Below are 20,874 nucleotides of genomic sequence, written 5' to 3'. Positions count from 1 at the left end.
CCCAAAGCCTGGCGCTTTCCCCTGCCACCAGACTCCTTTGGGCCACAGTGTTTGGTGGCCGCCTTCTGGGCTCAGAGGACAATACGTGGCCTGTGTAAAAATGCTGCGATATTGGGGCGAGATTCCGGTTTCATCTAACCAGGCCAACCGCAGCTCCTTTGACCTGCTTCAGCGCGAGTTTCGTACCGTGGAAGTCCAAGATCCTCCGCTGCATCAGCCATCCGCCAACAAACCCCGGCCGACCACCATGTTGGACATCCCCTCAGAGCCCTGCAGCCTCACGATTCACACCATTCAGCTCATCCAGCACAACAGGCGGCTGCGCAGCCTGATTGCCATGGCTCAGGCTCAAAACCAGCAGCAGGCAGAAGGCATAAAAACTGAAGACAACGAACCCCTGCCGTCTTGTCCGGCCTCTCCACCTCTCCCTGATGACCTGCTTCCTCTGGATAGCAAAACCCCCAAAATGCCCTTTCAGCTGAGGCATAGTGACCCAGAGAGTGATTTCTACAGGTGTGTTGATATTTCTTTGGGTTAGTTCTTGGCTGAAGGAAAGCTGAGTGTGTTTAAATATATATGTAGTTATGTTGATTCCCTTAGGCTGTAAGGGTCAAACAATTGTATGTAAAGTATAAAAGAGGCTTTGAAAAGGAAGGATTAAGATTTCTCTCGTGTGGATAACATGCACATAGTTTAAAATAAATGTGCTTTGGTTTCCTGTCTATAAAATATAGATGTGTAGTGCTGATTTCTGTCTTGTTAGTGCTACAGTAAATGTTTGTGAATGGTTTTGCTGTCTTCAATGGTATTTTGGCAAGTTCAGTTATAGGATGTGAAGTCTCTTCTACTTAGGTCATTTACAGCTAAATTTGCCTTACTGTAACTGAAAATCCAGAAGACGCATGACTAGGTTTTGGCTGTTTAGTTGTAGGTTCTGAAAAGATGATTGATAACATATTTGTCAGATTTCAGTGGCCAAGGACCTGTGACATAGTAACTACTGCATTTCACCCTGTTTGTTGGTGTTATTCTGGTCAGAGGTGGCGATGAGTATGCGTGAAGGGAATTCTTTTCTCTGATACTGGCTTCACCAGCCAAGGGCCGGAGAAAGTGTAAAGGAAGGCTGCATTGCTTCTACCTCTGCAGTTGATCTTTGATTAAAGTGTTGCTGCCACCTCCCTGTCTACTCCTCAGACAAGCACTAAATTCACAAGGAGGTGTTGCATTTCTAGGAGGATCTCACAATACTTTGTAGGTTATGTGTATTTAAATTCAGGGATTAATTTTCACTACTGTAACTTCCTGTTCTTAGATTAAAGACTGTTCACCAGTGAACATGATGTGGGAGAGGATAATACGTTTTAATTTTTAAAGTGGGGAGAATACGCATCAACAAAATACAATGTATCAGTTGAATGCTACTGAGATCTTTAATGCCCTGAGATTGTATAAAATACATTTTATTGAAAGATGTTGCTTTTCATAACATAGTCTCTTTGAACAGTAGAGTGATTCTTTAGTGCTGTTTGTGGAGGAACACCATCATCGTTTTTGGAAGAAGTAATTAGCCTAGAGGGGTGAAGGGAAATCCATTCCTGTGAGGATCAAGTCTGAGCGGTGTGACTCCTGCTCTTTCTGGCCCTGTGGTTTGTAGAACTGAGCAGTGTTCTGCTCCGTCCTCTCCGGTGGCTTCAGCTTCAAGTTCAGTTTTCTGTGGCTCTGTCCATGTTTTGGGGGCTGCTTTGTCTTTGTTGTCCCTTGCGAGTTTCTGGGGTCTGAGTAAAGAAATGTTATTTAGCAGTTAGCCACATGGGGGAGTTTAAGGACTGGGTTGTGAAAGCTGGGTAGGCAATTTTGAACTGAAATGTTTTGTGGCTGTTGAAGAGTGGATTTATAATGAGCTGCAGTGTAGACTAGAATTTAATTGAGCGCTTGCTAAACCGAGCACATGTATGCTTTTCCAAGAGGAAAGCTTTGAGTTTGTGTTGCATGTTTGTTCTTAACTGTTTAAAGACATTTAGATGAATTAAGAGTAGCAGCTGCTGTTATCGTAGTAAAAATAAAGTTACATGATTTGCTGACGCTTGTTCTTAGTGTGTAAAAACAATTTCAGGAAGACCATTTTTCCTCTTGGTAAAACACGGTAGTGCTTAATTTTATGCTGCCTTCTGAAGTGCCATTGTCAGAGTGTTCAACTAAATCCGTATTTTAATTCCATTTTCTTTGGCAGTAAGCTGGGTCTGAAAAGCAGTATGTAGGTATATTTAGACATAGGAAGAAAGAAGATAAGAGCGGCCAGGCTGAATCAGACTACAGGTTTCTTTGTTATAGTCATGTCCTCTTCTGTTTCCTTGTTTATTCATTTTCATCCTTTGACTCCACACGCTTATTCTTTATTTGGTTATTCCCTGGATTCATTTTGGTTTTCCTCCCCTCTGCCCCGCCCTATAACTGTAACCCCTACCTTGGCATCCCTTTTGAGATAAGGAAGAGGCAGAACCTAATTTACTGTTATTTTTCAGTTGTTCCGGTCTTTTCAACCCCTCAAAATCTGTACCACTAGTAGTTTTAATCATGATGCTATTCCTCTCCTCCTGTAAATATGTTGAAATGAACCTTGGTTCTGGCACAGATCCCTGAGGGAAGACTTGGGCTCCACAGTGGATATGTCTTATGTTCTTGCTTGTTGATGGATTTGGAGGACTCTGGTAGGTTTGTGAAGCAGGTTTTCCATTTAGAAAAGCCGTCTGGGCTCTTTCCGAGTGTATCGTATTTATCCATCTGTCCTCTCATTCTGTTCTTATAATCTCTTTGAATTTCCCTGATGCACCAGAATGTATCAGGCTTCCCAGCCTGCAGTTCTTCACATCTCTTCTGAAGCTACTAGAAGAAAATGTTTTCACATTTTCTGTCTTCTAGTCCTCATGGTCCAAGGTAGTTTAAAGCAAGAGGTGACTCACCAAAGCTATTCAGCTATTTCATCCTTGAATTCCTTAGTATTCCTGGATGAATTACCATCTGGTCCTGGTGATTTGCAGCTGATGATGTTCTTGGAATACACAATAAGGGATTAACTTTTGGTTTTGGTTGGTATAGAAACAGAAGGTAAGCTTAAAGCATAATAGATGAAGAAGGAGTAAGGAACTATAGACTTGAAACTACCGTTTGAACGGGAGGCTCTTACCATAATACAGCTGCTGGCTTTTCCTGCTTCTCTGTTCAGCTTCCTCTGATTAGCATGGATCCGTCTTCAAAGGAAACCTAACCTACTCATTATCTGCCTTTTCAGATGCTTTTTCTTGTGTGTGCATGGTTGGTTTCTTAACAGATTTCTCTGCCGTTCTCTCATTTGAGTTCCTGACCACATCCGATATGTGTTTTGCACTGAAAGATAATCTGTGAACGAAATTGGGAGCTTGCAGTGGGAAGGCAGTTCATGGCAGAAGGGCTTGTAGTTAAGAAATGTCTGTACAGAAATAGAGAAGCACGTGTTGGTGGGATAGCAGGTTTAATGTTGGGAAGGATTTGAAGCAGTGGAAATTAGAGCAGGCATAACGTACTTCCCCTGCTGGACTAAGCACTTCGGCTTAGCCCCTAAAGTATCGGGCCTTCTGGGTTGGGCCGCTGGGACCCGGTTTATTTTCCACACTTTATCTGTTACCTCTAACCATTATCTGTTGAGCAGCTTCTTTTTATGCCTGTGTGGCCTTCTGTAGACGTAGCAGAGATATTTCAAAAGAGACTTACTCAGGATGAGGTGCAGAGAGGCCCTTTTCAAAAAGGAAACAGCTTTCAGGTTTGATTTAGTGTGCTGTCTTCTTTGCACTGACTAGTATCTTGTTTTTCCAACGTTCTCCTTTATTCTGATGTTTTGGGGACAATGACTGTGAAGTGACCTTGTTGCACGTCATTTGGTAGAAATTCAGCTTCACAATGTAATGTTTCATAAAATTGACGTGTTCATAGGAAAAACAATCCCTCCCTCCATCTGCTGCTAGCTTATGCTCAGCTAGGAGGGAGCAGAGCACTTCAATCCATTACTGCAGTTGTGTGAACGTCGGCTGTTGATCCTTGTACAGACATAGCCCAAATACTTTCCCTTGAGTATAGCTGCATGGGAAATGAACCACGAGATCTCCTTCCTTCTGAGGAAAACAGCCTTACAGGAGAGGAGCTTGGGTGAATGGGTTGTGGTGCCTGTGTTGACACAGAAGATGGGCCTTTTGTGAGTTCTGAAACCTTATTAATCCTGAAAATAAGCCTGGTTGGTATAAACAAACACTTTTTTTCTGTTGTGAAGTTCTGCATGTCACAGGTTTGCTGGTGGCAGTGAGAAAAGGCTGAGCTTTGGGTCTGATGAATTCGTGGCTGGCAGGTAGATTTCTGTCTGGAATATCGTCTAGTGTTGGTGACCCATATATAAAAATATAGATCCTATTGGATCATATACAAAATTGATACAAAATTCAACAATCAGTACAAAATTGATTGAGAAGTTTGCCAGTATTTATGATAAATTTCATACTATACATTCTGTAGAGATGATCACATCCAAGTCACAGGCCTAATTGCCAGTCATGTTAATCTCTGGTGACAGAATCTTAGGGATTAAAGGGATCTTGTTTACTTGCAGCTGTATGACCCTGGGAATGTGTTAAATAGGCTTGGCTTTGGGTAGTAGCTGGGTGGGGAGCCTTTCAGGAAAGCAGCAAGTGCTGCAGAGGGTGGCATTCTGCAGAAGGATAGTATCTGGAAGGGGCCTTTTGTAGGTGCTGGGTAGCTAGATGAGATCGAAGACCAAGGCTCTTTACCTGTGGTCATCAGGGAAAAGAAGTTTGCAGCTCCTTTTTTGGAGGGCTTGACATTAGATAGCTGCTTTCAGCTTAAATGTGTCTCGATGGCTGTTATTGTTTATGTGCATTCTTATCAGACAGTACCTGAAGGTTAAAGGAGATGAAGAAAAAACATATTTTCCCATTTGTTGTTTTCCATTAACATCTACAACAATATTTCAATTTTTGCTGTCTAATCAGACTTTTAATCATCTTCCTCTATTGTTTATTGTGGGAAACAGGAAAACAAGAGAAGAAAACGTAAGAAAAACAACATAACTGACTGACCTCACCAAGAACAAGAGGTGGGGATTTGGATTCGAGTACAGTACCTGAAATTTCTTTTCTCTCAGTCTTTGATTGATTAGATTGCAAGTTGATTATATCACTTTCAGCATAGTGACCTAGCTGCATTTTAATGCTGGCAATTAGTTTCTTTCCCTCTAGGAGTTTAAAAGAGATGTAACATTTTCTTCTGCTTTTGAGCAGTGATATGGATTGCTAAATTGTTGTGCTGTACTTTACGAGTGGCTGAGTATCCTGCTTGGGCTTACCAAATTATTTGTCTAGCTGAAGTTTGTCCACAGTGTTTTGATTGAATGGCAGAGTGTCAGTAATGGTTCTTTATTTGTCTCTGTATTAATAGTAGTCTGGTGTTCGGTATTTTTGGTAGCACCGGATGCTCTCAACTGATGGCTGCTGGACGGCTAGGTGTGTCCTTTATACGTGTTAAAAAAGAAGAGATTCTTTTCTATGGGCATAAATTTTGATGATTGTTTTCTGGTTGATTTTGTTTCATGGTTCTTTTTTTCTGTTGTAACCTCCTGGTCCCAGTGTTGTATGAAATGTATGGCTGTTTGTGAACTTCAGAAATCTGTCGCTGGGAGGTGGAGGGGGGAGTGAGGGAGATGTAAAGCTAGTATGGGTGTCACTTGGTTTATAAAGGAACTGATGATCTTTTAATTCATCTTGTCAGGGCGCCTGCTGTCTTCTTTGCAAAGTGATTACATAATTGAGTAGGAATAGGGATGTGAGTCATTTTCAAGCAAGTAATAACTGGGATGAATCCACGACCTGAGATCCACATGCTGTTCTTAATATCCACTTAGAAATATCATGATCTGCAGCTCTTAATGTAGTGTGATCCCCTCCTTTATTTGGATAATCAGAAAGTGCTGAGCTAGTGTTCTTGAAAATGAATGATTTTGGTCCTGATAGCTCTACGTTTAACCTGCCATTTTCACTCCCCTGAAATGTTACCTTTTTTACAGCTGTGTTTTAGTGGTTTGCTATGGGTCAGTCCTGAGGATCAGGCGGAGCTGAGGCTCTGTAACCCAGCGTCTCAGCAAGGCTGAAGGGTACCTAATGCACTCGCCGGAGAAACAAGTGTAGTGAAAATTTTATCAAGGCATCAATGCTGTCTCTGTACTGTTTAATCTGCTCTTTTTACTGGAAAGAGTGTGTGGTGATATGCAAGTAACATAGGGTGAGAGTGAGGTGAATGTCAGGGTGGGCTGCGGAAGACGTTGAGAGAAATTGATCAGAAACAAATGAAGGATGAAATTGTTAGCTTAATTCTGCCATTGGTGGTGAATGAAGTGTAAAACAGTATATAAATACCATACTTAGCAGAAAGGAAGTTTGATTTTTTGCCATTAGTGTTTGAAGACCGTGTTACTGATACAGGCAAATACATCACATGCATTTAATTGTGAGTTGAGAAATCTGGTAGAAATATGTTTAGCTTTCAGAAACCTTGCCTTATCTCATCTTCTCATTTTCCTGTGTGGAATTTCTGTTCGTTAACTCATCTTGATGAAGAATTCAGTTGCCTGACTGTAAACAAATGGTGTCTGAAGTGCTCATGTCAGTTGTTGTCCATCTCTTCCATCCTGCATGGACACTCCTTCCTTCTTACCAACAGCAAGCAGAGGTCTCAAACCCAAGGCTGAAACTCTATGGCACAAGCTCTCCAGGCCTGGGGTTCGCTTCTTAGGTTGCATACAGGGATATTTCTTTCAGTATTGTGCTTAGTGACTGCTGGAAATGACAGCAGGGAAATGGTCTTTTTGGCTGCAGTGTACCTTTATAAAATGTATGTGTATCCCATTTCTTGCTTTTTATGTGTCTTTTGCATTGTAAATTCAGATCTTGTCTATCCCAGAAGCCTTTGTGTCTGACTGTTAGGTCTGTGACATCAGAGATAATAAGCAAGAGAAATGTAATTAACTGAGAGGGGAAATGATTTGCATTCGTGTTATTTAAAATGCCTTTTTTTGTTTGTGTCAAGGACCCATTTAATTCACATCTCCAGGAGAAAAGCTCTTGGGTGGGAAGGGAGTTGCTTAAGGGTTCATAAGATTTGCATCCCACATTTATGCATCACCCAAGGACTCTTCTGGCATTGGAAAGGAGAATCAGAATTGGCAGTGCTGATTTGGAGGGAGGGGAAGAAGGGAAAGCAGATAAACTCTTGCTAGGTAGTGTTTGTATGTGATGGAGAAGCTATGGAGTACCCCAAACAATCTTCTCTCCCTTTGTACATCACCTTATTATTGACAGTATCTCTTCAACTGATACATTCCGTCCAGTTTTTGGAGGTGTGCTAATTTTGTCTTTACTGGTTTTAGAGGAAAAGGGGAGCCAGTGACTGAGCTGAGTTGGTCCTCCTGCCGGCAGCTTCTCTACCAGTCAATGGCCACCATCCTGGCTCACACAGGCTTTGAGTGTGCCAATGAGAGTGTCCTGGAGACCCTGACAGACATTGCCCATGAGTACTGCTTGAAGTTCACCAAGCTGCTGCGCTTTGCTGTGGATCGAGAAGCTCGGCTTGGGCACACCCCTTTCCCTGATGTCATGGAGCAGGTTTTCCATGAAGTGGGCATTGGCAGTGTGCTCTCGCTGCAGAAGTTCTGGCAACACCGCATTAAGGATTATCACAGCTACATGCTTCAGGTGAGAAGAGCAGCAGGGGTCTGACAGTGCCAATAAATGTAGCCCCACTACATTTCTTATTCCTATAGCACGTCCCGCATCTTACTGAAGTAAAATCCAATTAGAAAACCTCTTGGGTGTGGAGGGGAGTCATCAGGGAAAAGAGAAACAGTATTCTTTTAACTGGAAGACAGAACCCTTACTGTGTCCCTACTGAGGCCAAGAATGCCCTGCTGATGGTTTGTCTGGGTTTAAGAGGACGCCCCTAGCTCTTGAATGGCCCAGACAAAAATATCAAGTAGAGGTAAAATCAGTACTGGCTGATTAACTGTATTTTCTGATTTAATGGCATATTTGGCTGCTTACCGTTTCAGAAAACAGATAAGCATATGAACAAAAATTACTTGGCTGTACAGTGGCTTGTTTTCACTTAAGCAGGGGGAAACTTGCTTAAGCTTTAAGAGTATAGGGTAGTATTGTACTGATCTGAGTTGTCACACAGGTGCTGCCTTCCACTCTAGAGGGCACTGTGCTTCTGTGGAGAAAGTCGACGAATTGTAAAATTCCTTGGAATAAGAGGTGCCCTGTCAGCGTAGGTTGTAAGAATAAGGGTATAGTTTCTCTTCGTCCAGGTATTCTGTGAAATTAAACATATGCATTTTATTTGAAAGATAGAAGGCTGTCTGCCTGTTGTGGACTTACAGAAATGCAAGGATTTGAAGGGGGAATTTTACTCCTACTCATGAAAAAACAGGACTTGAATTAAGTAGGTAGCCCATGACCAAAGGCAAAACCTGCCGTCCCTTCCTCCTTGTCACATTATCTGAGTGCCAGTTGACTCAACTTGGAGCAGCTGCCTTCTGCTCCTTCTTTTCCCAGGGTTGGCACCGTGTGGCTTACACAGGCAGCGTAAATCAGAGACACCTGTAAGTGCATGTAGTGTGTAAATTGTGATGGACTCTGAGGTTAGTGCATGAAAATAACATCACCAAGGTCTGTTTTAATTAAAAACATTTTTGTTCAAGTGTTTTTGTTCAGATGTCTGTTTTTGGAATGTGAGTTTTCTGCATCATTCTGCGGATACAGTTCGCTGTTGTCCTGCAGCTGGTCATTGTCTTATTTGTTCTGTTCTTCATGCAGGGCTGAGGTCCACAGTAGCCTCTGTATTTGGAGGTATATGTAGAAGGCGGACATAGGATTTGCTATTATTTTTCCTGCCTGCTTCTGATGTTAAAAAGCCTTGGGCTTTTCCTGAGCATAGTTCAGTTCACTGGCTGTTGAGATTCAGTGGTATAAACAAACATTTGTTAGAAGCAGATGAAATCTGAATTTTTTAATTTACTTGCTTACAGTTGTTAAGTTTCTAGAAGTACAGGTTAGTTCTAAATCTCATTCCTGTATTTGCTTCATTTCTTTGGCTGGAAAAAACTTGTGTGTTTTTTGCTGTGAATCTGACAGAAGGTACCCAAGCTTTGCCCAGTGGTGACTGCGGAGCTGATAAATGTCTGAGCTGCTTGGTTTTTTAATGCTGGAGTAAATTTGTTACTGGCGCATGGGGGATAGTCTTAGTGTTACAAGTAAACCCAAAAAGTAATACTGAGACACTGCGTTTGTTTCATGCTCTGTTTAAATTTCTGGGCCTCATCATCACTGTCTGTGAAATAAAGGTGCTCTTATTTATCAAGCAGATGTGTTAATGGATTAAACCTCTTATTGAAGTCCCTTGTTGCAGGACAGAAGGTATTCTTTAAGGGGAAAAAAAGTCTTTCTGTGTAGCTGATAACTTGTTTACTTGTTCATTCAGGTCAAATGTTAATAGTATTCTGGCAACAGAGCACACTGCAATGTAATTACCATCAGAGTCTCTGAAGTCACACTGACCTTTCTGGCCTCTTTTTCACCCTCACTGATCTTTGACAGGTTAGCAAGCAGCTCTCTGAAGAGTATGAGAAGATTGTCAACCCTGAAAAGGCAGCAGAAGACACAAAGCCTGTGAAGATTAAGGAGGAACCTGTTAGCGATATTACTTTCCCCATAAGTGAGGAGCTGGAAGGAGATCTGGCTTCTGGTGACCAGTCTTTGCCCGTTGGAGTCCTTGGAGCTCAAAGCGAGCGCTTCTCTGCTAACTTGGAAGTGGAAGCTTCCCCGCAGACTTCAGGTAGGGGTTTCTTGCTACTGCTGGAAACAGTCTTGTCAGCTGTTCTGTGTGATCTTGTTTCCATTTTTAATAGCAGGTCCCAATGTGAGGAAGGAGAGGGAGAAAAAATTTTTATGTTTTGAAAAAAAGATTTGGATGGGAGAGGAACCCTTGCTTGCTTTCTAAATACAGCACCAAAGAATCAAAGGTATCAATTATGAGGATTTGTTAAATATTTACTCCATTCCTGGACCCTGTAGAACACAAAATGCTGTATATGGTGTTTGTTTTTAGGAGATCGTTAAATTTCTTAGCTTTGTTATTGGTGTGAGGTAGATTGTTTTTCTACAGTGACAGCCCAAAGGCTTTGTTGTTGTTTTGTGAACTAGGATAATTGCTGCAGATGTGTGTACCAGAGGTTTTTTCCCAGTCTGATGTAACAAAGGCAAAAATAACTTTGGTGTTTTTATATATGTATATATTTTAGATTAAAAGACATTGGTGTTTTATCCTTAGTTCTAGTAAGGAGAGTACTTTTTCTTTTTTTTTTTTCATTTTTGTTTTTTCTTGGGTAGTTTTGGATTCTTGTCCAGATATTCATGTTATGGGAAAGTTGAAGGGCATGTTCCTTGTGACTGGAGTAAATTCAAGCCTCTATATAGTTTAGTCACTGACTGAGTTATGGAAATATTAATGATACTTGTTGCAGTCCTCTGTATTTGGAAGTCACTCTAGTGATGACAGTCATTATTTTATGAAAGCTTGTCACAGAATCACAGAATGGTAGGGGTTGGAAGGAACCTCTATGGGTCATCTAGTCCAACCGCCCTGCCAAAGCAGGGTCACCTACAACAGGCTGCACAGGACCTTGTCCAGGCGGGTCTTGAATATCTCCAGAGAAGGAGACTCCACAACCTCCCTAGGCAGCCTGTTCCAGTGCTCTGTCACCCTCAGAGGGAAGAAGTTCTTCCTCATGTTCAGACGGAACTTCCTGTGCCTCAGTTTGTGCCCATTGCCCCTTGTCCTGTTGCTGGGCACTACTGAAAAGAGCTTGGCCCCATCCTCCTGACACCCACCCTTCAGATATTTGTAAGAATTTATTAGGTCCCCTCTGAGCCTTCTCTTCTTCAGGCTAAACAAGTCCACCTCCCTCAGCCTTTCCTCATAGGAGAGATGCTCCACTCCCCTCATCATCCTCGTAGCCCTCTGCTGGACTCTCTCCAGTAGTTCCTCATCTTTCTTGAACTGGGGAGCCCAGAACTGGACAGAGTACTCCAGATGGGGACTCACGAGGGCAGAGCAGAGGGGGAGGAGAACCTCCCTTGTCCTGCTGGCCACACTTTTCTTGATGCACCCCAGGATGCCATTGGCCTTCTTTGCAACCAGGGCACACTGCTGGCTCATGGTCAACCTGTCGTCCACCAGGACACCCAGGTCCCTCTCTGCAGAGCGGCTCTCCAGCAGGTCCGCCCCAAGCCTGGACTGGTGCCTGAGGTTGTTCCTCCCCAGGTGCAGGACCCTGACCACTCATCCAGCCCACACTTCCTGAGCTTCCCTAGGAGGACGTTATGGGAGACAGTGTCAAAAACCTTGCTGAAGTCGAGGTAGACAACATCCACGGCTCTTCCCTCATCTACCCAGCCAGTCACACCATCATACAAAGCTATCAGATTGGTCAGGCATGATTTTCCCTTGTTGAATCCATGCTGACTACTCCTGATAACCTTCTTTTCCTCCACTTGCTTGATGATGACCTCCAGGATAAGCTGCTCCATCACCTTTCCCGGGATGGAGGTGAGGCTGACTGGCCTGTAGTTCCCCGGGTCCTCCTTCTTGCCCTTTTTGAAGATTGGAGTGACATTGGCTTTCCTCCAGTCCTCAGGCACTTCTCCTGTCCCCTAGGACCTCTCAAAGATGATGGAGAGTGGCTCAGCAATGACATCCGCCAGCTCCCTCAGCACTCGTGGGTGCATTCCATCGGGGCCCATGGATTTGTGGGCATCCAGATAGCTTAAGCGATCCCTCATGCAGTCCTCCTCGACCAAGGGAAAGTCGTGCTCTCTGTAGGCTTCCTCTCTTGCCTCCAGGGCCTGGGATTCCTGAGGGCCTGCCTTGGCACTGAAGACTGAAGCAAAGAAGGCATTCAGTAGCTCTGCCTTCTCTGCATCCTCCATCACTAGGACACCCGCCTCATTCAGCAGCGGCCCCACATTGTCCCTAGCCTTCCTTTTGCTCCCTTTTTTTGATGTACTTGAAGAAGCCCTTCTTGTTGTTTTTGACATCCCTTGCCAGCTTCAGTTCCAGGTGGGCCTTGGCCTTCCTTGTCGCATCCCTGCATGCTCTGACAACATTCCTGTATTCTTCCCAAGTGGCTTGTCGCTCTTTCCACATTCCGTAGTCCTTTCTCTTCCACCTGAGTTCCACTAGAAGCTCCTTGTTTAACCATGCAGGTCTCCTGCCTCCTTTGCTCGATTTCTTTCTCAGGGGGATGCACCGCTCTTGAGCATGGAGGAAGTGATGTTTAAATAGTGACCAGCACTGTGGCATGGGCTCGTGGGAGTCCATAGCAAGCTCGTGGGAGCTGTAGTTAGCTGAGTCCGTGGAAAGTGAAATGGTGAAATGTGGAGGCTGCACTCTTTTAATCAGTGTCATCCTTTGGTGTTGGCATTGAAGCACACTGGTGGCCAGCATGGGAGAATCTGCTGCTGCTGTGCCTTTTCTATAACTATATAAAAGTTTTATTTTGTGCGTTGTTTAGTAGTGCTAAATTTTCTGGAAAATAAAGAAGACATTCTTCTCCCGAAGAAAGCCAGTTTTGATTTTTGTATGGAACCTTTTGAACTCTGGAAATCTGTCCTCCTATTAACCCTAAACTAAGTAGCGTATATAGTGAGGTTGAGTATACCTCTGAGTCCATTAGTTGTTTGTTTTTTTTTTTTAAGTAGCACATTCTGCTGAGTTTTGAAAAAGCACAAATCCATCTGATGTTTTTCTGGAAGCTCTTAATGTTTTCCATAGTACCTCTGAAGTGTGAAGAGCCTGCATGTTTGTGGGAGAGTACAGCAGACTGCTCTGGCCCATGTGGGGTTGCGAGTGAGTCATCTGGAAAGCTTTGTATTAGCATCTACCACTTGAGACCCAGAGGTTAGCATGCTAGCTGTATATTAAATGCCTCTTGCCTCTCTGATACCGAATTGATTTTTTCTAATTAAGAATACAAGTGCTCTGTTCCTCCCTGAAAATCCCTCTTCACTTCACAAGGGCCTTTGGAAATCTCATCACTGTGAGATGTCCCAGTCTAGAGCTGGGCAGGCTGGAGAGCGTAACATCGCAATAAGTGAGAAAAAGCTGTTGCAATTAGGACACCACCATCTCAAAAATACAAGTGTGAGGCCCATAGAGAGGGCAGCAAGGCTTCAGTGTCTAGGAGCAAAACTCTCATTACAGCCTTCCATATTCTACTTGTGTTTCTGCTTATGCCTATATGGTTGTGGGCTAGCTGCTGAATTTCATTGCAGCTGGGGAAATGGAGTCAAAACTGGGGACCTTGCTCCTCCACCCAGCGGGATAATGTGAGGATTAGCTCATTTGTAAAGTACTTTGAAGATAAAGTGCTTTGAAGATGAAATGTCCCGTGTTGATGCTTAAGTACTTTTAGTCATTAGTGACACTCTCAATGACAGGTGATGGAGCTGAAAGTAATAAGGCTGCGCAATGAAGAGCAATTGATGAAAGACAGACAGTGAGTTTAGCTAGCACCTTTGATTATTGTGTAGACTGGAGCTGCAGCTCTGTGGAACTGATAGCATTTTAATGATGTGTCCATTGTTGTTGAGAGGAACACATTTACTTATAATTAAGGTATAAAGGACATGTCACTAAAGCAGCTGGACACCAGCAAGCACTTTCATTCTGGCTTGCTGTCTAACTGCCGAGCTGACTCCTAAACCCTGGTTTGGGCTAAGCTGCTCTGGGAAAGATTCTTGACTCCCTCATACAGGAGAATTCACAGTACAAACATGTGGTGGAAGGTTTGTTCTCTCTGTAATGGCTAGTAAGAAGAGACTATAGATAGTAGTATATTGGTAATAGGGAATAGCAGTAGGTTTGGCTCAGTACAAGAGGGTTGGTTGTGCTTTCAAACTGTAGCCAAGCTCCCTGAGACACGAAGTTTGAAAAACCTACTAAAACAGCTATAACTGGTTTCCTATGGTTTTTTATTTTTTGTGTGAATTTAACCCCACATGAGAGGGACAAGATTTAAAAGTGAGAAGATTTCAGGCTTTTCTTCAGTTCTGGGTTGTTACGCGCATCTCAGCAAGGGGCCCAATTAGTGTATTTTTAATAGGATTTTTGTCTCTCTTAAAACTGTAAATAAGCAGAAATAATGTAATCTGTAATTACTGCTCTTGGGGAGAGAAACATTTGGTGTTATCAAGAAATATGGTTTTGTAATCTTGTACAGAAAATCCTCAATCTGCTCAGATTGCACACTGGTTCAAATTTTTTTTTTTTTTTTTTTTTTTTTTTTAAAAAAGGAGGGGAAGGGAGGCTGTTTTCTAGCAGGGTATCTGTGAGGTTGAGCCAAGAGGGTTTCTTTCCATTCTGCTGAAGGATGGGATGAGATCTGCAGGTGTTGTGTACAAGGACGCAGGCAGTTGGATGGCTGACTGCAGGTCTGATGTCTGTGCATTTCAGTGCTGGAAGTGGTATCAGAGACTGTTCATCTGCCTAGTCCTCTGCCCTCTCACTTCACCCTCCCCTGCAGAACTACCAGAGGTCCGGTATGTCTGACAGTTTAAAGGAGGTTGCTGAAATTGCAAAGACCTCGTCATCATGAATGGCTTCTGGCCTGCTGCTAAGTCCTGCTTATGCAGGGTCTAGTCCATGTGCTATTGGTATACTCATTGCTGCTGAGACACTCCTTCTGGAGAGTGATGTGGAGTCTTCAAGTTGTTGTTTCTCGTGGAGAAAACCTCGTGGAGGAGTGCTGTGAAAGAATAGCATCATATGTTTTAGAGCGGCAATTACTGGGCTATTAAAAAAAAACCAGCTACACTCTTTTTTTATTGATTCACACTGGTTGGTGTGTTTCAGTTTTTCCCCCCAGCCTAGTTCACGTGTAGCTTTGCTTTTGCTCTTCTTTACCAGTGCTACTGTCCCTTGCATCTGCATGCTGTTTGTAATTTGTCTTCTGACTCAGTTAACACTGTGTACTTTTTCTTTCTCTAGGGGCTGAGGTGAATGCTTCCCCGCTCTGGAACTTGGCACAGGTGAAAATGGAGCCACAGGAAAATGAGGAGGCCAATGTACATGGCCACGGGGTCCTAGGCAGCGATGTCTTTGAGGAACCAATGTCAGGCATGAGCGAAGCTGGAATGCCACAGAGCCCCAATGGCTCTGAGAGCAGCTACGGTTCTCATTCTGCTGACAGTCTGATGGGATCCTCGCCTGTCTTCAACCAACGTTGCAAGAAGAAGATGAAGAAGATGTGAAAAGAGACAGTCTTTTTATTTAATCCGGATGGTGTGTAATAGACTTGAAACTAAGAGAGCACTACGATGGCTATGATTCGTAAACAGGGATGGCCCTCATGTGTGAGGGATCTTGCATAAAATTATTGTGAGACATTTGATGTGTAATGCACTTCAGCTCCTCTCTTTGCTGGCTTCTGTACTCCATCCTGACTTATGAAATTGAAGATCAATCACCCTATACATTTGATGGTGTCATGGCTGGCTTTGGCAGATTAATGAGGAAGTAATCAGTGGAAAGTAGTTGTGAGGAGATTTGCTAAGTCATAGAATCATTTAATTATTTGGCTTGAAGGGACGTCTTGAGGTTTCTAGTCTCTAGTCCAGGCCCCTGCTTGAAGCACAGCTGATTAGATCAGGTTGCTCAGGGCCTTGTCCAGTCGAGTTTTGAATATCTCCAGGGACGGTGATGCCAAACCTCTTTGGGCATTTCCCCATATATGACTACCCTCATAGTCAGAAAAAATACATTCTTGCATCCAGTTGAAATTTCCCATGTTCCAACTTGTGTTCACTGCCTCTGTTCTTTCATTGTTCATCTCTGAGAAAAGTCTGACTCTGTCTTCTCTAACCTGCCAATTAAGTGGTGGTATACAATGAGCTCTCTCTTTAGCCTTTTCTCTTCTTGAGTCTGAAGAAACCAAGCTCCCTGAGCCTCTCCTTGTACGTCCTGTGCTCTAGCCCCATAACCAGCTTTGTGGCCTTCCGCTGAAATTGCTGCAGTACCTTTCTTGTAAGGGGGAGCACAGAAGTGGATGCAATCCTCCAGATACAGTCTCACAATACTGAGTAGAGAGAAATAATGATTTCTCTTAGTGTGCTGGCTACATTCTTGCCAACTGTTGTGGGCAAGAAGACAGACTTAAGTCAGGATATTTCACTGGTCGGGGAGCCGTTGCTGCTGCTGCTGACCTCGCAAAGATGTTGTAGAGTGACCTCACGGTGCCATCAGCCAGCTCCTTCAGTGCTTTCGGATGCATCCTGTCTGGTTCCATGGACTTAGGTATGTCCAGTTGGCTTCAGTTCTTGCTAACTCTTGCTAATCTTATTCTGCTGAAGGTTAACACTGCTGGTAGACCCAGGCACCTGGCAGGCTTGAAGCCAGACCTTTCCAGTGAAAACAGGATAAAAAGGTGTTGAGTACATCAACCTCAAAGTACAAAGTGCATCCTTTGTCACCAGGTTGCCTGCATTGTTGAACAGTAAACCCATGTTTTCTTTAACCTTTCTTTCAGTGTACTGAAAAAGCCTTTCACATTTCTTACAAGTTTCAACTTCAGCTGAGCTGTGGCTTGCCTAACTGTCCCTGCATGCTTGGGCTGTGTCCCTGCTGGCCAGCCCATCTTCATTTCCACCTCTGTGTACCTTTTTCTGTGTGTTTGAGCTCAGTAAGGAGTTCCTTGATCATCTGTGCTGGCCTTCTGTCATGCCTGCTTTACTTTCTGCTCGTGAGAAAGGAGTATTCTTCTACTTTGAGAAAGCTGTCTTTGAAGATAAGTCAGTGCTCTTGGGCCTCTTTGGGAGGCCAGGGCAGTCCCTCATGAGATCCTGCCAAGGCATTCCTTGGATAAACCAAAAAATGTTGTGTCCTACAGGTGCAGGACTGTGTTTGTCTTGTACATGTTTCTCAGGATTTGAAATGCCACAATTCTGCAGCCAAGACCTTCACATTCTCCACCAGTTCTTCCTTGTTAGTAACAAGTGCAGCAGAGCTTATTCCCTAGTTGATTTCTTGGTCATCTAGTCAGGGAGGTTGGTGTGGTTTTCTGGAGAGCGTGAAGCAGCTTTTACTACTGGTGTGAGCCAGTACTGGCCATGCAAACTTTTCCTTTGCTCTGATTGGATTGAGTGCAGCAGCTTCAGGCTGGCTGAGGTTTCCTATTCAAAGTTGTTATCTTGACAACTTAGTCTGAAACAGAATCTATTTTGCTGCTTGGTTTTATGGCTCAGCTGACTGATGGCATTTTTTTTGTTCTGCACAGTCCTCAGCTGATCAACTCAGTCTTTAACTTGATTCAGTGAGTATCTCTCTCAAAAAAGCTAGAATGAACATGAATCAAGAATGAACAGCCACTTAAACTGGCTTTATACCTATGCCCCATTGGGATGTTTGAGGGAGATTTACCAAACCTCCCATTTGTCCTTACAATTGCAAGTTTATCTTTTGAAAGAATGAGCTCCAGGCGTAGTATTTTTGTTTCTGGATAACATACCTAGCCTTAATTCTTTTTTTCCTGGCTGTATTTCTCTTCCACTTAATAGGAGTGGAAGCCAAACATAAAATTCCTCAGTGTCTAATAAGAATGTGTGACCACAGTCTTTTGTGGACATTGAAGTTAAAATTGTCCGTGACAGTTTTAAAGGTTTCTCCTGGGGGAGGGTAAATTCTAGCTATTTGACGCATAATCGGTAGTAGAACAGTGGACCAGTGTATCAGGAAATCTTTATTTTGATTCCCTCTGAGTCACCATTAGGATGCTGAAATGTCCCTGTTTTCTCAGCTGTAAAAAAGAGAATAGTAGTATTTGCTTCTTGGAAGCATATTTGAGATTTAATGATATTTGAAAAAGCACTGTGATCCTTCAGAGAGTTTGGTGAGAGTTGTGAGCTTTTCTTCCATTTGGGTAGGACTGTTGCTGCTGGAGAATGCTAAGCTGGACACTGAAATGTTACTGACCTGGTATTAATATAAATATTAATATATATAAATGTTACTACTGGTTTTAAGCAAAACTGCTTATCATGAAGAAATACAGCGCAGTTGTGCTGTTCAACTGCCCGGGTACAAGGAAGGCTTTTGGGGTGGTATCTTCTCACTGAGCCCTAGATGTCTGCAGCTAAATTTGTTCCTCTGGGCCCCATTTGCAGCTGAAGAGAAATAGACATTCATAGGTCACCGTTCATCTGGCCTTGAAGTAGAAATATAGAGCCGGTCAGATGAATGGCATTTTTAGAAATGTCTGGTTTTCTTTTGTTTGTCCATAAAGTGAGTTCAACTTGACTTCCTCAGCTGAAGGCATCCACACCATCAGTGTCTGAGTTAAGTGACCAGACTTTAGCCCTTCCTGTCTGGGAATCAGAGGAGACTTCCTCCTCCTGGGCCGGTGCTTTTTCTCTTCTACGTGTTTTGTAGCGCTTGCCATGGAAATGGTAGTACTGGGCTGACAGCACACTGCCCATCCTACCTAAACCAGCAGATCCAGTGTTCTCTACCACACACACAAGTGCTAGGCTGGGGCCATGAGACCCAGCTTGCTTTCACCCTTGTGTTTTTGCTGTTGTGTGAGAACACCTGGGCCTTTCTCCGCAGGTGCTTTGTCAAACTGTTGTAGTAAAGTATTCTTGAGGCTGGGCCATCTAAAAGTGAAGTCACTTGCACTATTTTCAGGGGCCAGAGGACAGAGTGGCAGTTGCCAGCGTTGCTTGCTCGTTTGCAAGATTTCAAGTGGGCTGAAAATGAAAATCTGCTGTTCTCCAGAGCTTTGGTTAAACCTGCTAAGTGTCAGTCTTAAGTGCTTTCTTTATATTGCTCGTGTACAGATGCTCTGGTTTACTTTTAATTGTGTTTTTGTATTTCACATCCCTTTTGCGCACCCATTTCACCCTGTAACACACATTCTGCAACAAGCCAAGCCTGAGTGCTTCAACTATATTTAAATACAGTGGAAATTCGCCCTCCATTGATTCAGCTGTGTTGTTGCAGTGTAAGAGGGAGGTGTTACTGATTCTGTTCAGGATGCATGTTTATGCAGAGATGAGAAATGCGTCAGCAGTGCTTGTGCGTTTCAAAATGATGGCAGAGTAAAATCTGCACCTGCCGTTCCCCCCATTATGCTGCGTGTTGCTTCTGACATTTGTGTGCTTGACGCTTGGTTTTATGTGTGTGGAAGCTTTACCTTCCGGGTGGGCCCTTCCCCTCTGAACATTTACTGCCCTTAGATTTACAGTGGCGTTCATCATGCGTGAAATAGTAAAATTTCAAATCTAGCTCACAGAGTCGGATACAAACAATATGCTTTTTTGATGAGTGACACCAGATTTTGCTAGGTGTTAATGCGGCCTAGTGAGGAGTGCATTGACCATGTAATCCCCAAATTTCAAGCCACGGTTAGATTATGCAGTGGGTTGGAATGAAGCTCAGCTCTCGCAGTTGTCGTTTTTTGGTGGTTGCTGGTAAAGCAAGCTGCCGACCCGCCTGTGTCAGTAATCTGCAGTTTGTTGGCTCTTTCATCTCTCACCCTTCTCTTTCCGAAGGTGAGTGCGTGGCAAATTGGAATATTGAGTATTGACCACATCCATATCCAGTAGCATTGATGTCTTCAGTGATTTGTTTTGCCGTGATTGAAATTGGTGGGAACTTTGATATCAATTTGGAGAGCAAGATCTGTGAATTACTTGGCTTTTGAAGTCTTTTGCATGGGAATCATACAGGATTGTAGTTGAGAGCGTGCTGTGTATCATACTCCTCTTTCCCTCTAGCAATACCTTTTTATTCCTTTTGAAGAGTTTTAGCTGGTATCCAACAAAGTCCACTGTATTAACGGCAGCGTAATCACTTTAGGATACAGCTGTATGTCGGACTGTGCTACCTAGTGGTTTAATTCCGAGACCATCCATACTAATTTGAATATGCTTAATGCTGTGCAGAAAAAGAGATGTTTCCTGCATAGAAATTTACAGTTTGAAAAGAAAACAGGAAAATGAGATTAGGTAGGGTAGGTGAGGCCAATCTGATTATGTGCTCAATTCTGAGACTAATGCACACGTTATGTGTGAGGGATGTTTTACTTAAAATGTTTTTGTACATGCATGTGAATGAAATATGTAAATTTGATTGTGTTTATATGGAACAAAATTGCCTGGAGATATTTCAGGGTTGTTTTTTTTCCTTGCTCTCCCGGAGAGAGTTTCTTTGTAATTTCTAATAAAATAAAATATAAAAAAAAATTATTCAGAAATAAAAATCCTAAAGGCGTTATGTGGATTCTTTGTTGTGAAGAACGGTGCTGTGAATGCAAAGACCAGTCTTGGGATTCTGTCTACCCTTACGTGGGATCTGGAGTAGACTGTTTGCAGGCCTGAATAAGGCACTGAGATGATATCAATGTTAATGTCACAAGTAGGGAGGCAAGAGATGTTATTCCAGGATGTGGCCAAAGAAAATGGAAGTCTTATCCTTCATGAGTGCCAGTGCTAGTGAGCCCCAGAAGTGATATTAGTACCACAGTGCTAGTGTTGTCATTCATCTGGCACACACAGGTTACTATTTCTGGAGCGACTACTTATACATACTTTTACTACTTACATTACCAGACTACCTAGCAGCCCTGCTCCAAGCCTTGTGCTTTGCTCTTTTATGTGCTGGTCTGCTTGTTTTGCGTACCGCTTTTTTCTCAGGGACTGCTTTAGACTACCGTGAATGAAGCACAGCGTATTT

The 20,874-nt window shown here is 43.2% G+C and overlaps 1 protein-coding gene across 1 annotated transcript; it reads left to right on the top strand.

Moving 5' to 3' along the window:
- The first annotated feature begins 20 nt into the window (after positions 1–20).
- SUPT7L (SPT7 like, STAGA complex subunit gamma) lies at positions 21–20,341 on the top strand. The gene is made up of 4 exons (XM_009931469.2): positions 21–513; positions 7,463–7,787; positions 9,687–9,924; positions 15,136–20,341. The coding sequence occupies exons 1-4, from the start codon at positions 101–103 to the stop codon at positions 15,396–15,398; spliced, it is 1,239 nt and encodes a 412-aa protein (XP_009929771.1). The 5' UTR covers positions 21–100; the 3' UTR covers positions 15,399–20,341.
- The last annotated feature ends 533 nt before the right edge of the window (positions 20,342–20,874 follow it).

The sequence above is a fragment of the Opisthocomus hoazin genome, chromosome 2 (genome assembly GCF_030867145.1).
Source record: "Opisthocomus hoazin isolate bOpiHoa1 chromosome 2, bOpiHoa1.hap1, whole genome shotgun sequence".
NCBI classification, from domain to species: Eukaryota; Metazoa; Chordata; class Aves; order Opisthocomiformes; family Opisthocomidae; genus Opisthocomus; species Opisthocomus hoazin.
Note: the sequence above shows the minus strand (reverse complement) of the source record. Positions and strands in the feature narration are given on the sequence as shown.

Coding starts and splice junctions, on each gene's coding strand:
- SUPT7L (XM_009931469.2), top strand. CDS start 101: ATGCTGCGATATTGGGGCGAGATTCCGGTTTCATCTAACCAGGCCAAC. Junction 514..7,462: donor CCAGAGAGTGATTTCTACAG/GTGTGTTGATAT, acceptor TACTGGTTTTAG/AGGAAAAGGGGAGCCAGTGA. Junction 7,788..9,686: donor ATCACAGCTACATGCTTCAG/GTGAGAAGAGCA, acceptor GATCTTTGACAG/GTTAGCAAGCAGCTCTCTGA.